The 20,895-nt window shown below is 33.3% G+C and overlaps 2 protein-coding genes across 2 annotated transcripts; one reads left to right on the forward strand and one right to left on the reverse strand.

The window, feature by feature from the left end:
• The first annotated feature begins 8,274 nt into the window (after positions 1–8,274).
• Positions 8,275–12,009, forward strand: LOC136208575 (probable 1-acyl-sn-glycerol-3-phosphate acyltransferase 5). The gene is made up of 4 exons (XM_065999572.1): positions 8,275–8,383; positions 9,435–10,230; positions 10,407–10,537; positions 11,535–12,009. Exons 2-4 carry the CDS (start codon positions 9,659–9,661, stop codon positions 11,963–11,965), a joined length of 1,134 nt encoding a protein of 377 aa, XP_065855644.1. The 5' UTR covers positions 8,275–8,383; positions 9,435–9,658; the 3' UTR covers positions 11,966–12,009.
• A 1,214-nt stretch (positions 12,010–13,223) lies between these two features.
• Positions 13,224–19,391, reverse strand: LOC136208576 (UPF0496 protein At4g34320-like). Its single transcript, XM_065999573.1, has 2 exons — positions 19,332–19,391; positions 13,224–14,504 (listed from the first exon to the last, which is right to left on the reverse strand). The coding sequence occupies exon 2, from the start codon at positions 14,487–14,489 to the stop codon at positions 13,368–13,370; it is 1,122 nt and encodes a 373-aa protein (XP_065855645.1). The 5' UTR covers positions 14,490–14,504; positions 19,332–19,391; the 3' UTR covers positions 13,224–13,367.
• Between the last annotated feature and the right edge of the window lie 1,504 nt (positions 19,392–20,895).

Below are 20,895 nucleotides of genomic sequence, written 5' to 3' on the forward strand. Positions count from 1 at the left end.
TAAATAGAGCTCAAATCCTTCATTCCAATACCCACTCAAAAATCAATCAAACCCACTCAAAATCAATCAAAAACACAGAACAACTCAATTTGTCTCTCAAATTCTCTGCCAAATTCGGCCCTTTTATCAATCCTTAGATTCGTAGAAATCGTTCTTTAGCATCTAATTAGTCTAAACAAGGTCTCAATTCCCATAATTAGTTCTTTAATCTTCTGTTCCTCAGAAAAAGCTTCCAATTTTCAGAAACTTCAAATCCGGAATTCTCTTAGTTTAATCAACCAATCTTCAAATCGTTTCTTGCAATCTTTTAGTTAAGTCAGTAAGATCATCACTCAATCCTCGGTTCAAGCTTTCTTAGTCTAAATCAAATTTCACCATTGTTATGTTCTTCAAAGGTTCAAACATTTTCCGTGAAACCAAGATCACCAAAACCCCATTTTCGAGTCATTCTTAGTTTGCACACCTATTCCAAATCATGTTTAGAAACTTTTTATTGATCTCAATCAATTAAAAAGACCCGGAAACAAGCTTTTGAGTTTTTCATCATTGAAAAATTCATCAAACAACTTTTCTGGTGAGCCGTTTTCCAATTTTTATTTAGAGTTCGTTAGCCGATCATTTTTAGCCCAAATTAATTTTAATCTCCTTATTGATATCAAGTCTCGAATTCTCAATTTTTATTTCGTAAAAAACGACATCCTATAGCCTTCTAAATCGCCCCTAAAGTACCCTCTACGAAACAGAATCAAGCTTTTGGTTTTTTCAACCATCAAACAATTATTCTGTCGCCTAATTTTCAATAATTTATTCCGACTCATTTACTCGATCTTTTTCTGAAATTCCAATTCTAAACCCTTCCTTCGCACACTAACTTTAAATACTAGCCTTCGTTTCGCTGACCTCTACAGCTCCCGAAATTGAGCCCGAAAGTCCCACAAAAGCATCAATTTAGTCCCATTTTCCTGCTGACTTGGTGGTAAATTTCTGTTCAAGTCCCTGAACTCTCCGAATTACTTCAAATTCGCCCAGCACTACCCGGACAACGCAACAGCCCCGAGCCGATTTTCTGGAGGTCCAATCCTCAATTTCACGCATCCCAACGACATCAAGGAGATCGGTTAATTTTATTTCATCCCGTACATATTTGTTTTTGTGACTTATTTACATTTCTAGCTTTAAAGTTATTATTTCTTTTTAAGTTGTAATTTTCATGCTTTATTATTATTTGTAATACAAAAAACATTGAAAAATATTTACAAAATCAATAAAAATATAAAAGAAAATTAAAAAAAATTTATATTTTTGTATCGTTTTATTACTTTATTTTTTGGTACTTATATTTAAAAATTGTTTTTCCGACCGACCTGTCAAGTAACGTCGGGGCCCAAGACCGTTGTTTTTATTTTCAGTCCTTGTAACGGTCGTCAATCGCTTTTCGTTTAGAATTCAAGTAATTTAGGCGCACTTTATTTATTTATTTTATTCAATTACCATTTTACCCTTTGAGAATTAGCTTCTCTGGCACGCCCGCATTATTTTTACCATTTTTAATCCCCGCCAACGCGTATCAAGGTTGAAAATTGGGATATTTCGAAAATATCGCCAACAATTTTTGGCACGCCCAGTGGGACCCCAAACATTTTTTTTTCCTAGTACCGAAAATTTTTCACCAAATTTTTTCCTATTTTTAGGCTTAAATTTTTTTTTCCATTACTAAATTATTTAACCAAAAGTTAATTATTTTAGTAGTGTATTTATGTGGTATTTTATTGCTGTGATATTCTACTTTAGTGTTTTATTTCCAAACTTTCCTTAATATTATTTGTTGTTTACAATGCCACCCAAGAAAAATGCAAGTCGACAATTACACGTTCCGGAGTCTGATGAAAATCAGAAGAGGAATGAAGATACAAACGTGGACATGAATGCACCCGAGGGTTATGTTGCCGAGACCGTGAGCCACTTGGAAGACGTTCATCGGACGTCAATGCCACAACCGAACTTCAACGCATTTTTTGCGAGACAAGAGGCCCATATGCGCAACATGGAAAGGCTTGTAGCCGAGATGTCGCAAAATGTTAAAGCTCAAACTGAGATGATGCAAGCTTGGAGACAACCCAATTTGGAAAACAGGATTAATAATCTCACCGATGAGATGAATAGAATCCCAGATAGGTGTGCTGAAATTTATGCTAAAAATTTGAATTCTCACAATGTTTCAGATAACACAAGGGAAGGCACTCCCCAAGGAGACCGATATAGGCCACCGTCTAGTCGGGAGGAAAACATGAGATTCAATGAGCGAGGAGATCGAAGAACCTCGGAACAATTTTCAATACCCCCAAATGCACCTCATTTCAGGTCAAACACCGGACCTAATACCCACTCGGAGCACTATGGTGACATCAACGCCCGTGGTTTGGGGGGCACATGGAGAAATCAAGACCGTGATCATACCCACGAATATACTCGTGAAAATATTCGTGAGAATTCTCGTGATAATAACAACATATCTCGTGTTTCAGGTGTGAGGAGCGAAATGTGTAATGAAGCAGAGGATAGGCAACGTATTCGGAACATCGTGCAAGAAATTTATGGACCTACGGTCCGTGAGGTGTACCGCCCGGAGTTTCAGAAAGCCTACCCAAGGGAATACGACCAACGATACCCATTTCCTCACCATTTTAGAATTCCAAATTTTTCTTTATTTTCAGGTGAAAATGGAGAATATACCATCGAGCACGTTGCCCGATTTTCATTCCAATGCAGCGGGATTAGTGCGGAGCAAGACTTCGATATGCTTCGTTTGCGTTTATTCCCCGGATCACTAACTGGACCGGCTTTCACATGGTATACGACATTACAACCTGAATCCGTCAGAAGCTGGGGTCGCATGGAACAATTATTTCATGCTCAGTTCTATCGAACTGAGCCCGAGGTATGTGTCGCCGAACTATCTCGTATGGTTCAGCGCTCAGGTGAGTCCGTTGAAAGTTTTATTAATCGTTTCAAGAAAATGAGGCATAAATGCCGAGTTAATATTCCTGAAATAGAATTTGTTAAAATTGCTCAACGTGGTTTAGAGTTTGAAAATAGGAAGAAATTCCAGGGCATTGATTTTTGTGATTATTACGAACTTGTTGCTAAAGTGTCAGAATATGAAGAATTGATGCGTGAGGATAATCGTAGGAAGAAAAACTCTGTAGGTAGTTACCATCAGGATATAGAAACCAATGAGGCACATGAGGTAGCTATAGCCGAACTAACTAGAACAGGATCCCGCGTTTGTCCAATGCTAGCAAAAATTCCAAAAGCTCCCGAAGTGGTTAGACGAAATACAAATGTGCAATATACGTTTGACGTTTCTAAAGCCGAGGAACTTTTTGACTATTTGTTAAAGGAAGGTTTTATCACCTTACCTCATGGACATATTATTCCGTCTAGAGATGACACTCGTGGGAAGGCTTATTGTAAATATCATGATAGTTGGAGACACAATATGCAATCTTGTTTCGTCTTTAAAAATGCTGTGCAGGACAGAATAAACAAAGGCGTGCTTAAATTTCTTGAAAAGAAAGAAAGCATGTTGATTGACGAAGATCCATTTCCAGCCGCCACCATGATAAATGCGACTTCCATCGAGATACCACCTCCTAGGTGTGATGTCCATAGCAACACCTCGAGCCTAAAGAAAAGTCACTTTGGTCACCCTAAAACAAGGCAAATTTGGGTACCAAAAGGCACCTTTCAACACGTCGAGCAGAAAGAAGAAAAGCCCTAGAGAAAACAAAAGCTGAAGAGTAAAAATGGCACAAACCAAGGCCAGCCGCGTTTCGTCACTCCATCGGCACAAATTCCTACAGATAAATGGTTCGTCAACCGACATAAAAAATTCCCACAACCTCTCTCAAAAAATGCAAAAAGAAGAATAAGAAAAAGAGAGGCAGAAAAAAGAAGGAAAAACGAAACAGATTTGTCTAGTGTCAATTCTAGCAATGTTTCGAATGAAAAGATACAAGAAAAGAAGAAAGTAGAGATTCGTGTCGGGGACTTTGTGATCCAAGTTGGATGTGCGGCTACTTCTTTGATTTTACCACTAAATTTCAAAAGTGAAGATCCAAAGGAGGAAAGGAATGAAGTCCAAGAAGAGCGACAAAGTAGTGTTACAATAAAATCTTCGTTAGAAGATCGGATGAAGCAGGTTTATTTTGACAAACCCACTCCGCAGATGACACACCATATTAAGCCATTATATGTCAAAGCACACGTTGATGGCAAGCCCTTATCGAGAGTTCTAGTTGATAATGGTTCAGCCGTTAACATTATACCATTAAAGATGGCACTAGCTCTCGGAAAATCTGTAGGTGACATAATAACGTCAGAAATTTCTGTTTCAGCTTTTACCGGTGAAGTTGCTAAAACCTATGGGGTTTTACCTGTGCAACTTACCATCGGTACCCAAACCACTACGGTGGAATTTTTTGTGGTGAACTCTACAGCAAGTTATCAAGCTTTGCTCGGTCGAGATTGGATTCACTCTAACTCATGCATTCCGTCATCTTTGCACCAACTTTTACTACTTTGGAAAGGGGATGACATTGAGGTGATTCGGGCAAATGAAAAACCATTTGAGACACATTCGGATATGGTGGAGTCTCGATTATACGAAGATAGCATTGGTCCAATCAAGATCAAGACCAAAGGCAAGAAAAAGTCAAACACCATTATGCCTTACCATAGGCCGATTGGCAATGAGCCTCTCATCGAAGAGGTTCAATGATTCTGTCACATCCGAAGGACAAAGCGGTGGCATCAGCCGCTATAGTAAAAATAAGGATGCGATAAGGTACGAGGTGCCTTTTATTTTTTATTTTGTTTCATTTTTGCATCATTTTACATTTTAGTTTTTCTTTTAAGCTGTTAATTAGCATCATTGATATTTTTTAGCATGTTTAGAGATAATAAAGTATTCATAAAAAAAATTGAAGCGTAAAAAAAAATGAAATGATAAAAGACATAAATGAAAAGCCAAAAAAAAAAAAAGAAAAACAATAAAAGTCCATTTACATGTTCCAAAAAAAAAATTAAAAAAGAATTAAAGAGCTGTGAGAAAAAAAAAACAATCGCTACAAAGAAGCTCAGTGTAGCCTTTTCCACCCGATCCGTCGTCCACTCGCTCAGTTTTGTCCCCATCAAATTTGAGACAACAACATGTGCAGCACCGATGGCATCCAAGCTCGAAGACGTTGGGGGGCAAGTTCCGTCATGTACGAAATATCCATATCATCAAATGGATTCTCAACTCCAACCTTAAGAGGTTCAAGACGGATATTACCCAATCATGATTCTTGTGAAAAAGAAGTGACAATTCAATTTATTTCTGCCAGTCAGTAGCTCAAAGAAGTTTATTAACAACGAAAGTGGAGTCGCGAATTCATAGACGGAGTTAAACAAATTTCAGCTTCAACAAATCGGTACTGACGAGTAAAGAAAAATAAAAATAAATAAAAGACTTATTTTATGTGCAAAATTCATTTTCAAATCTTTTACACATAAAATAGGGGGGCAATTGTTGGGGGCTAATTTAATTTTTGTATTTTTAGCATAGGTTATAATTTTACTCTATAGTTTTTTTTTTAAATTCATTTTGCAACAAAATAAAAATGTGACAAAAAATAGAAAATAGTATCAAAAGATTATTATAAAAAACAGAAATAGAAAGAAAAGAAAAAAAATAAAATAAAAATTAGGGGCAAATTTGCACCATTTTTCAGCAACCCGTCTAGCAACTTCGACGATGAAAACGGACCCCGAAACAGCAAGATATCAAGCAGTTATATTTTTTTTCAGAATTCGGGATGTTAGCTTTCCGGAATGTCAAAAACGGAGCCAAAACGAAGCCGGTAGAATTTTTCAAAGGGAAGTAGGGCTGAAAAACGGGTTTGAACATGTCCAACACATTAGAGGAAGGTTTTTCACGGCATTATCTACATTCTTCCAACTCCCAACTCAGCCACTTTCTTTCTTCAACTAATAGGAAGGTAATGGGATCATGTTTGAGAAAAATAAGGGCCACTAACATGGGATTTGTTACTCAAAATCCTATAAATAGAGCTCAAATCCTTCATTCCAATCCCCACTCAAAAATCAATCAAACCCACTCAAAATCAATCAAAAACACAGAACAACTCAATTTGTCTCTCAAATTCTCTGCCAAATTCGGCCCTTTTATCAATCCTTAGATTCGTAGAAATCGTTCTTTAGCATCTAATTAGTCTAAACAAGGTCTCAATTCCCATAATTAGTTCTTTAATCTTCTGTTCCTCAGAAAAAGCTTCCAATTTTCAGAAACTTCAAATCCGGAATTCTCTTAGTTTAATCAACCAATCTTCAAATCGTTTCTTGCAATCTTTTAGTTAAGTCAGTAAGATCATCACCCAATCCTCGGTTCAAGCTTTCTTAGTCTAAATCAAATTTCACCATTGTTATGTTCTTCAAAGGTTCAAACATTTTCCGTGAAACCAAGATCACCAAAACCCCATTTTCGAGTCATTCTTAGTTTGCACACCTATTCCAAATCATGTTTAGAAACTTTTTATTGATCTCAATCAATTAAAAAGACCCGGAAACAAGCTTTTGAGTTTTTCATCATTGAAAAATTCATCAAACAACTTTTCTGGTGAGCCGTTTTCCAAATTTTATTTAGAGTTCGTTAGCCGATCATTTTTAGCCCAAATTAATTTTAATCTCCTTATTGATATCAAGTCTCGAATTCTCAATTTTTATTTCGTAAAAAACGACATCCTATAGCCTTCTAAATCGCCCCTAAAGTACCCTCTACGAAACAGAATCAAGCTTTTGGTTTTTTCAACCATCAAACAATTATTCTGTCGCCTAATTTTCAATAATTTATTCCGACTCATTTACTCGATCTTTTTCTGAAATTCCAGTTCTAAACCCTTCCTTCGCACACTAACTTTAAATACTAGCCTTCGTTTCGCTATAATCCGACCTCTACAGCTCCCGAAATTGAGCCCGAAAGTCCCACAAAAGCATCAATTTAGTCCCATTTTGCTGCTGACTTGGTGGTAAATTTCTGTTCAAGTCTCTGAACTCTCCGAATTACTTCAAATTCGCCCAGCACTACCCGGACAACGCAACAGCCCCGAGCCGATTTTCTGGAGGTCCAATCCTCAATTTCACGCATCCCAACGACATCAATGAGATCGGTTAATTTTATTTCATCCCGTACATATTTGTTTTTGTGACTTATTTACATTTCTAGCTTTAAAGTTATTATTTCTTTTTAAGTTGTAATTTTCATGCTTTATTATTATTTGTAATACAAAAAACATTGAAAAATATTTACAAAATCAATAAAAATATAAAAGAAAATTAAAAAAAAATTATATTTTTGTATCGTTTTATTACTTTATTTTTTGGTACTTATATTTAAAAATTGTTTTTCCGACCGACCTGTCAAGTAACGTCGGGGCCTAAGACCGTTGTTTTTATTTTCAGTCCTTGTAACGGTCGTCAATCGCTTTTCGTTTAGAATTCAAGTAATTTAGGCGCACTTTATTTATTTATTTTATTCAATTACCATTTTACCCTTTGAGAATTAGCTTCTCTGACACGCCCGCATTATTTTTACCATTTTTAATCCCCGCCAACGCGTATCAAGGTTGAAAATTGGGATATTTCGAAAATATCGCCAACACATATATATTCAAATTAATCTTGAAAAAATATAACTCACATTGCACATCTGTTTTATTTCTTCAGGTTTACTATTACTGTTAACTGTTTACTGATAATTGACATTGATTATTTTTTCTACTAAAAATAGATGTTTCATGATTTTACTAAACACTTATTTAGAATTAAAAAATAAAAAATAATTCCAAAAAATAAAAACAAACGGGACTGTAGGGAAAATACCAACGTCATGATATCACCTAATTAATAACTGTTTCTTTTTAATTTTCGGAACTGCTTTTTGTCTTTTAAATCTAAACAGGAAACAAAAAAAAACATTTGGTAAATATTCGAAACAGCTGCTTTATATAAAAAAACCAACTAGTATTTACTACCTATCATTAACTGCTAACTGCTAAGGGCAGCAGCAAACAAGAGCCGCCTTAGTAAGTTTAATTTTACGGGTCATGGATGAATTTAGCCAATAAGAGAGTGGAATTATAAAAATCAGTGGCAATTTTGTAATTTCAAGGATCAAGAGGCTTCATTGTTTCAGTCACTCACCGTCTCCACACACACGTTTCATTTGATCGCCACATAACACAAGTAGCTCAAGGACAGTCCTATTTCAAATGCAAACCTTCTCTGCCATGGCTTTTTTGCGCCGTTAAATTATCCATTCAAGGTAATTTCATTTCTCTTTTTCTTCTTCCAATATTCATATAGCTATTCAGAATCTCTTTCTTTCTCAAGAAATTTTTATGACTTCTCTGAATCCTAGAATAGATCATTCAACTCTTCACTCATGCCATAATTTTTCTTGCATTTCCAAACGGATTTCTACGTGTTTCTCAGATAAATAATGTTATTGCGATACTTAAGTTTGATATGAAGCTCAATTTCTTTTGTTTTCTCTACAACCAAGAATAGTATATTTTTCCTTTTTTCTAATGGCATTCTACATTTATGAGCTGAAAACCTGAAAGTGAAGTTCAGATCTGCAGGATACACTGTTGTTAGTAATTTAGTGTATAGAGAAAATAGTAGCTTGTGTAATATGTTTATATCATAAGAAATAGAATACATTTTGATTTATGCTATATTTTATTGGGTGTTTGAATTTGGATTTTGTTTGACATGAGAAATAGACTTTCTTTATTGGCAGCTAATATATTTCAGGTGCCTTATATTGTATTCTATATTTGGTATTGGAGATTAAACTAAAAATTAGTATAAATTAACTATTTTAGTCATGCAAGAAGTTTATTCCATCCAACAAAACAGCGGAAAAATTTATTAATTTCTCTGCTTTAAGTGCTTCTGGCAAGATTCCTTTTTGGTCCAAATACCAATGGCTTTATAAATCTGACTATGAAGTATGAAACCTTGTTTATACATTATAATATTTTTGCAGTGAGATCACAGTAGTAAAGAACTTTTTGCGGTTTTACTGAAGTAACTAAAACATCTTTTCTGTTTGGAGCATAAATGTTATGCCTCTTGTCTTTTCTTTTGTTCTTAGCTGTTGGACTGGTCAACCTATTTACATGTTAGTAAGTCTTTTCAATCGTATCAGGGTTCTGTGTTTAATATATTAAATTGTTACATAAATTATAATAATAATAAAGATGTATCTGATTCATGTGGCAGCATCTTTACATCCTTCTATAGATAGCTTGTTGACATGCACTATTCTGTTGATTTGCTGCTGCATTAATTGGTAATTGTTTCTTCAGGGGGTTTTGTTTTACCACAGTGGGTCACTGCTGGGTGTTTTGTGTTGTGGAGACCACACACAGCAACACGTGTGCTTCACCGGATAGAATCTTTGTCATAGCCATGACTGAGCTTCGCATAGTTATCTCCTAGTGAAAGTTAAAAATTCTTTAAGGTAAGATTTTAGGAGGTAACTATCAGCAATAGATCTTACTGAGGCTATAATACTCAGATTTATGAGCACATGGAAGTCCGAGGAGCTATTGATTCTGGGGATGGAATAACACATCGCACTTTGACCCCAATAAGGATGATAAGGGGTATCATTTGTTTATTGATGCTACTAATAACAGCATTTATAATGCTAGTTTATTTTGGTTTTATGACTGCTGTTGTACTACGATTTTTTAGCCTACATTATAGTAGGAAAGCAACATCTTTTTTTTTTGGTGTTTGGCTAGCTTTGTGGCCTATACTATTTGAAAAGATAAACAAAACCAAAGTCATTTTTTCTGGTGAAACTGTTCCTGCAAAGGAACGTGTTATGCTAATTGCAAACCACAGAACAGAGGTTGACTGGATGTACCTGTGGGACCTTGCATGGCGTAAGGGACGGTTGGGATACATTAAGTATGTTCTCAAGAGCAGTCTGATGAAATTACCTGTGTTTGGATGGGGATTCCATATTTTGGAGTTCATCTCAGTGGAGAGGAAGTGGGAGGTTGATGAATCAAACTTGCGCCAAATGCTTTCAAGTTTTAAGGATCCCAACGATCCACTCTGGCTTGCTCTATTCCCAGAAGGAACTGATTTCACGTATGTTTTTCCTTTGCGCTTTTTCACTTCTTTCCTCTCAGGGAAGAGTCAATCTCATATTAAATTTTGATGTTAGACAAAGGGCATTTAAATTTCATGCTGTGGTAATTTTTTTTTTTGTTATATTTGTTATGCAAATCAGTTCTCCATTTTTCTCTTTTGTTTTGGTTCTGCAGTGAGCAGAAGTGCATACGCAGTCAAAAATATGCTGCTGATAATGGATTACCAGTCCTGAACCATGTGCTCCTCCCAAAAACAAAGGGCTTTTTTGCCTGCTTGGAAGATCTGAGGTGTTCTCTGGATGCAGGTCATTCTTTCTTCTTTTTGCATGCCTGATAGTTAATGCTATTAGTAGAGTTGATAGTAGTTCATCTACGCTTTTTAAGTTTCAAATTATCGTTTTGATGAAGGCATGTATTGTGCACAGATGGTTCAATAGTAAGATAACATTTTTGCAGGAAATATAGGGCAGAGAAACAATATGGAATCTGAATCTAATCCTTGGTTATTTTCTCTTACCTATTAATAAGGATATTTATAACATTGACATAATCGTCTGTGGAAACTGAGGGGAAACATAGGAATGACGAAAAGTGATGGATTGGAGATTACTTGAAGCAACTGAATGCTTATATGACGACTAAGTTTCTTGAGCAGTCAAATAAGTGCTGTTAACTTTATTAAAGAGTCCATTAACATTTGTAACAATCTGTAAGCCTAGTAATCTGCAACTGATGTATACAATTGTAAGTTTGGCAAGTTGTGAGGCAACTATAGGTGCACAATAATGCAGAAATTCAGTTTTCTCTCTCTTTCATTCTTGCTTCATCTCTTTTTTCCCCTTCATAAATTTCTTTTTCTGATCTTCTAGCTTCATTTTCTTTTCATTCTCTTCCACTTTCACATTGGCAGTGGTTTTGGTTTGAGCTTATGAGCTTTTAGGGCACATCATTGTAACTTTTGTGCATGAAGGACTTGCATGAATCTGAACGTTGACTCAATGAAGTCATTGATATAAAGGAAGAAGGTTGGAAGATTAATGTAGCTTGCTGTGAAATTAAACAGAGAAAGAACGAATGTAAACTACTAAACAGGTAAAAGAAGTCTTATGCATGAGGTTCCTCATATCCATTAAGAAACATTAGAGTAAGGATGAGTCTACTTGATTACTGAAACTTCCATTTATGAAATACTTTGTTGAATATATTGTCACTGTTGAGCTCGTGATATTACTGTGCTTGACTTTTCTTAAATAAAGTTTTAGTTGCTGCACATCTTTGTCATAATGCATCTACTCATTGCAGTTTATGATGTGACCATTGGTTACAAACCGCGGTGCCCAACTTTATTGGACAATGTATTTGGTGTGAATCCTTCTGAAGTTCATATTCATATAAGGCGCATAGGTCTTGACAGAATACCAACTTCTGAAGATGAAGTTGCTTCTTGGTTGATGAAAACATTCCAACTAAAGGACCAACTACTTTCTAAGTTCTACTCACAGGGCCATTTCCCTCATGAAGGTACAGAAGGGGACCTGCCAACACTGAAGTGCCTTGTAAATTTCCTGGCTGCAACACTGTTGATTAGCTCATGTATGTTTTTCACCTTTTTCTCCTCAATTTGGTTCAAAATTTATGTGTCTTTGGTATGTTGTTATCTGGCATCTGCAACCAATTTCAATTTCCGTCCTATGCAACTTGTTAGTTTTCTGAACGCTAGCAGTATGTTTTAAAAGATATTTCCAGGTGAATTCCATATAGAGAATTACTTTAGTTTCTTCGGCTTTCCAGCAGTATGATTGTGTCCTTTAAATTAATCTGCAGCATTTTGATGATTATGGTATTTGAAGACTGTACGAATAGTCTTCTGTGTGGTGGCATGCATTTTATATGGGTAGCTTTATTGTTGTACAAATTGCTTATAATTAGAAATAAATCTCAAGCATTTGCTAGAAGTTTATAATTGCACTTGGCCTATGATGTCTTATAGTATAGATATGTACATGGAGCTGGTATAAATAAGCATATATTGGTAGGCTTCGTTTCCATTTTTATTTCGACTTGGTTAAGATGTAGAATTATCTATTTCAAGAGCTCTGACTTTCAAGGTGTTTGTACAAGTAAATGCTGTCTGGAAGTTTGATTTTTTAGGACATATTGGTATTTGGTACTCATAAAAGGTTGAGTTATTCTCCAATTTGGGAGAAATTCTGTTATGATTTCGGTCAGTTGGTTGTAATTCTTTTTCTTTACACCAACCATTTCCTGATGAAGTGGTATGCAACTCTTTTTTCATTGGTTAGGTATATTGCATCCGGTTTACTGTGGAACTTCTCTGAGTTTGGTGTGTTTATTCATCTTGATCTGCCACATTACTTGCTTTATTGATTCCGAGCCTCCTTTAGCTTAAGTTATTTCTGCCAATCATCTCTGGCATTTTTTGTGTTTGTTTTCCCTGTGCAAAGTTGTATGTCAGACATACAGAGACCTCACAGTGCTTGACTTGTATGCCAAGTACAGGTTATTATTATTTTTTCCCCACTATTTATTTGGCTTAGAAGTATGGATTCCAAGTCTTCTTCAGCGTATCAACTGCTTTAGATTTGTGATCATTTCTAATTTTGCAGTCGATTAACCCAAGCTATCCATCAATTCGCTAAACCTAATGTCCTTCGTGCTTGTTATCAGTTATTTTTAAGATATATGGTTACTCTATGGAGGCTTTCTTGGTTCAGTTGTGTTTGGTGTTCCTGTTAGCTGCTTATTGTTTGATGTTGCTATTAGAAGTTAGTGTTTGATGTTGCTAGTAGAAGTTAGTTGATTTTCTTTCCGAAAAAGCTATCCGAAGCTGGAATTCAATTCTAACCAAACACTTCTATTCTATTGTGCATCAAAAGAGAGAATCAGAATTCCAGAATATTGAATTTACTTCTGTTAGATCATAAGGAAATCAACCTAGCACAATGATGCCTCTAAGTAGTCAAGAAATCATGATGCAACTAACCAGATAATTAAAAGGTAACTTAACATTTAATACAAATGTGCAACGCTATTATGTATGAATAAATAATTACAACAAATAAACAATTATCAAAATGGAAATTAAGAAATTACTTTGGTGCTGTCTAAACAGATTCAGTTGACAGGGTGTTTGATGATCCTTTGAAGAACCACAGTCCTTGCCCGTCGTATATCTCGACTGCAGTTATCAGCTTGTGTCCCTAAATCTTCAATATGCTTCATAAAAGCTTCCAGTTTCTTTTTGATCTCTTGTATTGCAATTTTCACAGCATCTTCCTCAATTGCAAACTCTGCATTTCTCATTAGTGCTTCAATATCGATTTCCAAGCGATTGATGAGAACCCGGATATTGTCCATATCCTTTATGGCAATGTAAGTTCCTACTTGCATTGTGCTAATCACCTCCTTCTGCCCTTTCATTGCATTTTGATAATTCTGCCACAGTGAATCAATCCATTTCCCCATTGAGCCTAATGGAATTGCTGTTGCAGCAGCAAGAGCAGCTGCAACAGGCGGTGCAGCCATCGCTGCTGCAACGACGGAGCAGATCAAGACAGAAGCGAATGTAGCTACAAATATGATCCCGGAAACCTTTCTCCAAGCATGAATGTACTTGAGTTTCTTATCAAGTTTGTTCTTTCTCAGCTGCAACTTTTCCAGCATCAACATCTGTTGCTTATAAACAGACTGAAAAATCTGGAAAAATTCTTCCGTGAAAGGATCACCTGCCGACTTGAAGTTCTTCAATCCCTCCAACGTCTTCACATACCCGTTCCCTCCGGCCTCGTTTTCCTCCTCGAACTGTTGCAGCGCGACAAGGATAAACAACTGACTATCTCGAGCACGCTTCAAGCACTTCTCCAATGCAGTACAGAAATCAAGAGTCTGCAGACTATTTTCAAAATACTCCTCGACAAGCTCAAACAATTCCTGATTCTTCCATATATCTTTCTTGCATTCAAGAATAACTTTCACAACCTCTTGATTCATTTCCAACAAACATTCCGTCACCTCCTTCAACGAATCGAAGGAAAGCGCTCGAACTTCAACACCAACAGCGAGAGTATTGATAACATGACTGGTCCGAGCTTGAAGACTGGTGTCAAAGTACTGCAAGTCCTCATCAAGACGACAAGCCGCCTCGTAGGAGGTCAATTCAGATGTGTAATGTAGATTGGTGTTGACGTTAATAGAAGAAGATCCTTCCGATTGCTTCTTGCTGGTATGATTTCCCATGATTTGAGTTTAGGCCTGTAGGAAGATCATGAATTAGTTGAATTGAGATTGAAAAGTGAGCAGAAAAAGAAGAGGAAAGGGGAATTCTTATGGGGGAAGGAAAAGGAGAGGTGAAAGAAGAAGGAAGAAGCTTAAAGACAATAAAAACCGTTATGGAGGGGGGGAGGAGGAGAGGGGGGGTGGTGGTGGTGGTGGAGGGTAAAGCATTAAGATATGAGTGAAGCTTGCACGCATTACATTTATGAGAATTGGGGGATGGAAAACGCGGGAAGCAATGTTTTTTTTTTAGAGAGAGAAAGTGAGAGAGATAGAGGGGGGTATTTATGTATGGAAGTGAAAGGAAAGTGTAATTAAGAGGAAGAAGACAGGTTTTATAATGGGAAAGGAAACATATAATTTGACGCTATGGCGGTGACTAATCATCACTAATTAGGAAAGCACCGTCCTGCTTTAAATCACTTACGATTTGATTTGCCCACTTTTACCCATTTATTTTTCTACCTGATTGGATAAGATATTTTAGATTCAATTTTGAAATAAATGTACCAGAACAAAAGGGTGAAGTAGAAAGAAATACAAATTGGTTTAGTGGATTTGTAAACACAATTTCATTGGTTTGCAAATACCCTCTATGGTTTAAAAATTTGCGAAATTATATCTTGTATGAGTAATTTGTAAAGTCGGTTTTTTTTTTTAATTGGTCTAAATCGCTTGTGAGTAAAAAACCACAAAAACAATTTTTGACATAATCTATGAGGGAATTGCAAATAACACCTTGTTTGTAATTTTTTAAACCACAGTAAAAAGTCAACTCACAACCTTTTTTTCACTTGAAAAAAATCCTATACAGTTTAATGTTGTCGGACTCGAACTAGAGTGGCCGTTTGGCTGCTCAGATCGAAAACCGATTAGGTCTCTGGTCTGAATTATGCTGGGTTTATTAATTTTTAATAACTCAATAAGAATTATCATGAAACTGTTTTAACTAACAATTCAAGCTAATAGTTAAGGTCCAATTATAGATTCTTCAATTTAGGATTTGAAAGGTTCAACCGGACCTCGGTTGACCCCATTTTTTATTTTTATTTAAAAATTGTTTTAAAAAATAAAAAGTAAGAAAGTAAAATAAAAACCATTATATTTGAAAAACTCTGATCTAGTTATTTTCATAATTTGTTGATTTTTTTTTTCTTTCTACGGAAATATGGTAGTAGTGATGAATCAAAGATATCTATTTCATAATTTATTGAAAGAAAAATCTATGAGCGTAAATTTTTTTAATACCGAAAATGTAGTTTATTTGGTAATTGATGGAGACTAGTTACTCCCTACTAATCTTAAATAATCACATGTTTGTTTGTTATGGAGGTTCATTGAACTGAAAAAAAATATCTTAAAGGAATGTTTGTTTTTAACTTTTTTTTTATATTTTTTTCTAAGAAAAAGAAACTTTTTTTAAGACAAATTTTGTTTATTTTAATAATAAAAATATAGTTTTCGGTGATGTTTATAAATAAGAAAATACTAGTATTTTAGAGTACGAAAAACTTTCTTTTTAGAGTTTTCCACAATTTTTTAAATATTTATTTAATTTTAATAAAATTGTTTTATATATTTTCACAAAGCAGGTTTCTTTCGTTAAGGTTATTTTGATTTCTATAATATCATAATTAAAGAAAATATTTTATTACAACCAATAAATTATTATTTAGATTATGTTTATTAAGTTTTTTATATTATATTTTTACTTTTATAATTTATTTTATAAGATGTTTATACAGTAAAACCTCTATAAATTAATAATGTTGGGACCATGAAATTTTATTAATTTAGAGAGTTATTAATTAATCGATAAATTAATAATTATTAATTTATAGAGTGATTTTTAAATTTTTTTAAAAATAAAGTTTAAATTACTAATTTAAATAAATTTTTTTTTATCTAAAATCAATAAACAAATAAGATTAAATGTGCATTATATAAGTTAACTGAACTTGAAAGTTCATTGTATCTATGTTAAAAATATTCAATGTATCATAGTTAATGAATTACTATATAAATTTATGTGGAATGTTGTTTCAAATCATACCAAAAATAGACTTCTTATGAATCTGTCACAACGAATTTAAAGGAAGCAACCACTAAAGACATTCATGAACTTGGGGAATGATTGTCCAGCTTGGTTATCGCAATTCAATGGATGTCAATCAAATATTGGATTATCCAGGTGAAAACAATGAATGCTCAAGTTTAGAAGAAATTGTGTCGAGCGTTAAGCAAAATTCAATTGTGGATAAAGTGAGGATGATTCGGTACCTTTGAAACCAATCACAAGAAAGGAAGCAATTATAGTATCATCAACTTTTTACAATTTTTTGTTACAATTTGACAAGGATATACCGGCACCTTTGAATGCACTGAGAATAGTTAGAGATGAAATTCAACTAGATTTAAATTTTAAGAAAAAACAAAATACTATAGATTCATATTTTTGCTAAATTATCCTAAATATGTATATCTATATATATTTCACATATGTATTTGAGAAATTATTAATTTATAGAGGTAATAATACAATGTATTTATAAAGGGTTGTTCTAGAAAATTATTATCTTATTAATTTATTAAAATTGATTATTTTTTGAACTGGCCCAAATCGGGACCAGAAGAAATTATTATTTTAAAGAGTTTATTAATTTATCGAGTATTAATTTATAGAGGTTTTACTGTAGTAAACACCTTACCTATTATCAATAACAGTTCATTATACTTTTTATCAGATATTGGCTAATAGCAGCAAACAATATTAGCGTCAACACTAATAATAGCAAACAATAACAACAACAACGCACAACAACAATAATTTAATGTCTCAATTAAATACGCCTAAATCTACTTTCATCAATATAGGGTAAACAATTTATTAGTTATTATATATATTAAGGTCATTAAGTTTTCTCGTAGTAAGCTCGGTTTGTTTTTCATATGAAATTACAAAATTATCTTCATTTATATAAATATAAAACTTGTCTTTTAATCTTTGTTTTTAACCTAAATATTTATAATGAAGTTGATGTAGTATATATGTACCAAAATTTCTATACATATACATATATTAGTTATAAAACAAAACAAAACAATTTATATTTATTCTCTTCAATTTTTAATTCTTATTTTTCTTTATTATTTGATATAATATTTTAAACGAACAATAAGTATTATTATGAATCTTAATAAATGTTTATAAAATTTATATTTTTCATTTTATTCATAAGTTTTTTAAAAGTAAAAATTTATGTTTACACTTTTATATCAACGCGCCTTAGAGGGCTCAACAAGGGCAGTGTGTATGTAGAATAGAAGTCAGCAACTGAGTGAGCGAGGCCTTACATTACTTTTAATTTTATAATTTTTAAAATACTTTTTAATGCTGTAAAAAATAATTTTTTTAATGAAATAATTTCTATACTACTAAATTAAAATTATAAAATTAGTCAATTAATTACTTAATATTTAAGATATTAAAATCATGAAAAAAATATAAAATAGAAAGTTTATGTGAGAAAAAAGCATAAAATATGAAAAATAAATGTTTTTTCATTAAGAATATGGTAAAAGAGTATTTCTTTTCCATTTTAGATGTTATCTGACCTTTAACTTTTATCAAAATGACTAAAGAGTCGGACAAATAAAAATGAGGGAACGTATACTTATTTCTGGAAACACATTAGAATTAAAAAAACTACTACTTATAGCCATTTTAAAGAAAAGTTAGCTAAAATTTACCAATTACTAGTAACAACAATAAATATTATTAGGGTCGGTCGAGTGCATTGTATAAAACTTAAGTAAACTGTCCAACTAATAAAATAAAAAATACAATATTTTAGAATTCAATAGTAGAAAATAAAGTAAAAATAGTTATTCTTGCACTTTTTTTTTTTAATAAATCATTAACTAGACTCTTATAATCAATATCTTTTAGTAAATCATGTTTTTTTTTATAACATGGTCGATCGTAAATATATTTTAAGTAACTTTATTTTTGAAAAACTTTATTTTTGTTGATAAAAATTGAGACGAGACAGAATTTGGACGGGGTGTGGGTCCAAGAACTGTTATTTATGCAAATACAACAATGATAAATATAATCAACAATATCTTATAAACAATACATACATTTGAAAAAACACTCAAATTATTTGAAATAACTTTTGATAAATCAAAAGTCCATAAAAAAATTTAACTCTTGAAAAACCTATCAATACGATAAATTTCTATACAATGCCCCTACCATTTGAAAGCTTTACGCGGTTGCACTTCCCGCACACCATTAAAACCGGCCCTAAACATTATAAGAGTATACATGGACGGTTAACGAAAATTATCAATCCATATTAAAAAATAATGAACGATTCGATTCGATACGTTAACATATATTTTAATTAATATCCTATAGTTTACTTTGTTAGATTCGAAGACATGTTACACATCTAGACAGGTTAAAAATTAGAAAAAGTGCATATGATTTAGTAAATTAATAAAGTTATAATTCACACTTGTTTTTATGATTAATTCTGATTGAAATATGGCAAACAAAATCGTTTACCTTTTTCAGAAAATTGCATTACTTTTTCTAGAATTAAACAGCCTAAACTTGAACACCAATCTAGCCAATTTTGTTATATTTTTTGGGATTCCACAAGCAATCCAACAAATAAATTATTAATTATTTTTCATGGATGAACTCATTATAAACAGACTTAATTATATATCAATGTATATAAATCAAAGAATAATGTATGTAAAGATTTGAAAGATTGAATGGAAAATGGTGCATACCTGGTTAATTATGTTAGATGCTGCTGCTCCTGTTCTTCAAATTTTGTGAGGAAAGAAAATAGTTTATTTTGGGGGATTGGAGCTCTTAATGAAGGAGATCATGCCTTTATATACATAATCATGACAATGCTGACTTGTGAACCAAGACTTTCTTATTTTTACACTTTTATTTATTTTATTGTGATCTTCAAGATTTCTTAGTTACTCTCTTTTTCTTTTTCTTTTTCTTTTCTTTTCCATTTTCATCTACTAATTAACAACTTTGGCACTTCTTTAACGGGTAAATTACATCCATGACCATCCATTTTAACATTATGACCACTGCACTTCAATTCTTAACGGTATGACTACTGAACTTTACACTTTTTAATATTGGTGGCTACTTAATTTTAACTAACTCCTCAAAATGACCGTTAACGACCTCAAAATGAAAATATTCAAAAATTAAAGTTGTTCAGAACGATATTTGCCATGAAAACACATTTTTTATTTCCATTGGAGCTTTCTCTCTCATAACCAAACAATACCTAAATGACCTCAAAACAAAAAATTTCAAAAATTAAAGTTCCTTAGAATATCATTAACTCTTCAAAAATTTTATTTTGAGACCGTCAACGGTCGTTTTGAGGTGTTGCAGTGGCCACTAGTGTTAAAAAGTGTAAAGTTTGGTAGTCATACTGTTAAGAATTGAAGTTCAGTGACCACAATATTAAAATGGTAAAGTTTCAGTGGCCATGGGTGTAATTTACCCCTTCTTTAACTTATCCAATTCATCAATTTCTGAAGAAAAATTATAAATTTGATATTTTTAAGATAATTAATTAAGTTAAAGATCAAGAATTAGAATTAAAAAAAGAGTTAAAGGGAATAATTTTTGTTAATTTTGATGGAATTAGAGAAAATAAAAATCTAACTGCCAAACTTGGCCGAATATGTTTGCGTCAAGAGTCCAAATAATTAAGTAATTTTGCAGATAATAATGGCTCATTCGGTAAATAAAGGGAAAATGCAAGGGTGTTATTGAAGATGAGACTCGCAAGTAACAGCAAAAGCCCAAGCAGAAGCAAGTAGTTTTCAGGTGACAGCTGCTTCACGCGGTGGACATTTGTACGTTTTCTATTGGTTGCCGCCTTTCAGATGTTTGAAAATCATTCCACGCCACGTCACCCCCCTCACCTCATCCTTCCCGTCACGTGCTTCTTAACGCGCCGTTGCTTTTCTCCTTTTCTTCTTAGGACACGTGATATTATTAGTTCAGTTTAGATGGTTCAAATTTTGAAGTAACTCATGATTAAAACGGAGTGCCGTTAATTAACTTCATCTTAAACATAGTTAGCAGCAATCAATCACTTGAATTTCATTATCATCTTATTTTAATTTAGGGTTAGTTATAATTACTCGTTCAAATTTGAGTTTAAAATACATTTACTTTCTAACAAAAACTTTACATTTTCGTTTTCTTGTTTGCTAATTAATCACAAGTAAAAATATTTCATACTTTCTCTTATTTTTCTTTTACGCTACATGAACAAGAGCGAAACCACCATGACCACGAATAGTTTCA

Source organism: Euphorbia lathyris, chromosome 10, assembly GCF_963576675.1.
Source record: "Euphorbia lathyris chromosome 10, ddEupLath1.1, whole genome shotgun sequence".
NCBI lineage: Eukaryota > Viridiplantae > Streptophyta > Magnoliopsida > Malpighiales > Euphorbiaceae > Euphorbia > Euphorbia lathyris.

What these genes read in the sequence shown, in the direction of transcription:
- LOC136208576 (XM_065999573.1), bottom strand. Translation starts at nt 14,489, where the DNA reads ATGGGAAATCATACCAGCAAGAAGCAATCGGAAGGATCTTCTTCTATT.
- LOC136208575 (XM_065999572.1), top strand. Translation starts at nt 9,659, where the DNA reads ATGGAAGTCCGAGGAGCTATTGATTCTGGGGATGGAATAACACATCGC. An exon ending in CCAGAAGGAACTGATTTCAC is followed by an intron (nt 10,231 to 10,406) that starts GTATGTTTTTCC and finishes TTGGTTCTGCAG; the next exon opens with TGAGCAGAAGTGCATACGCA. An exon ending in GAGGTGTTCTCTGGATGCAG is followed by an intron (nt 10,538 to 11,534) that starts GTCATTCTTTCT and finishes TACTCATTGCAG; the next exon opens with TTTATGATGTGACCATTGGT.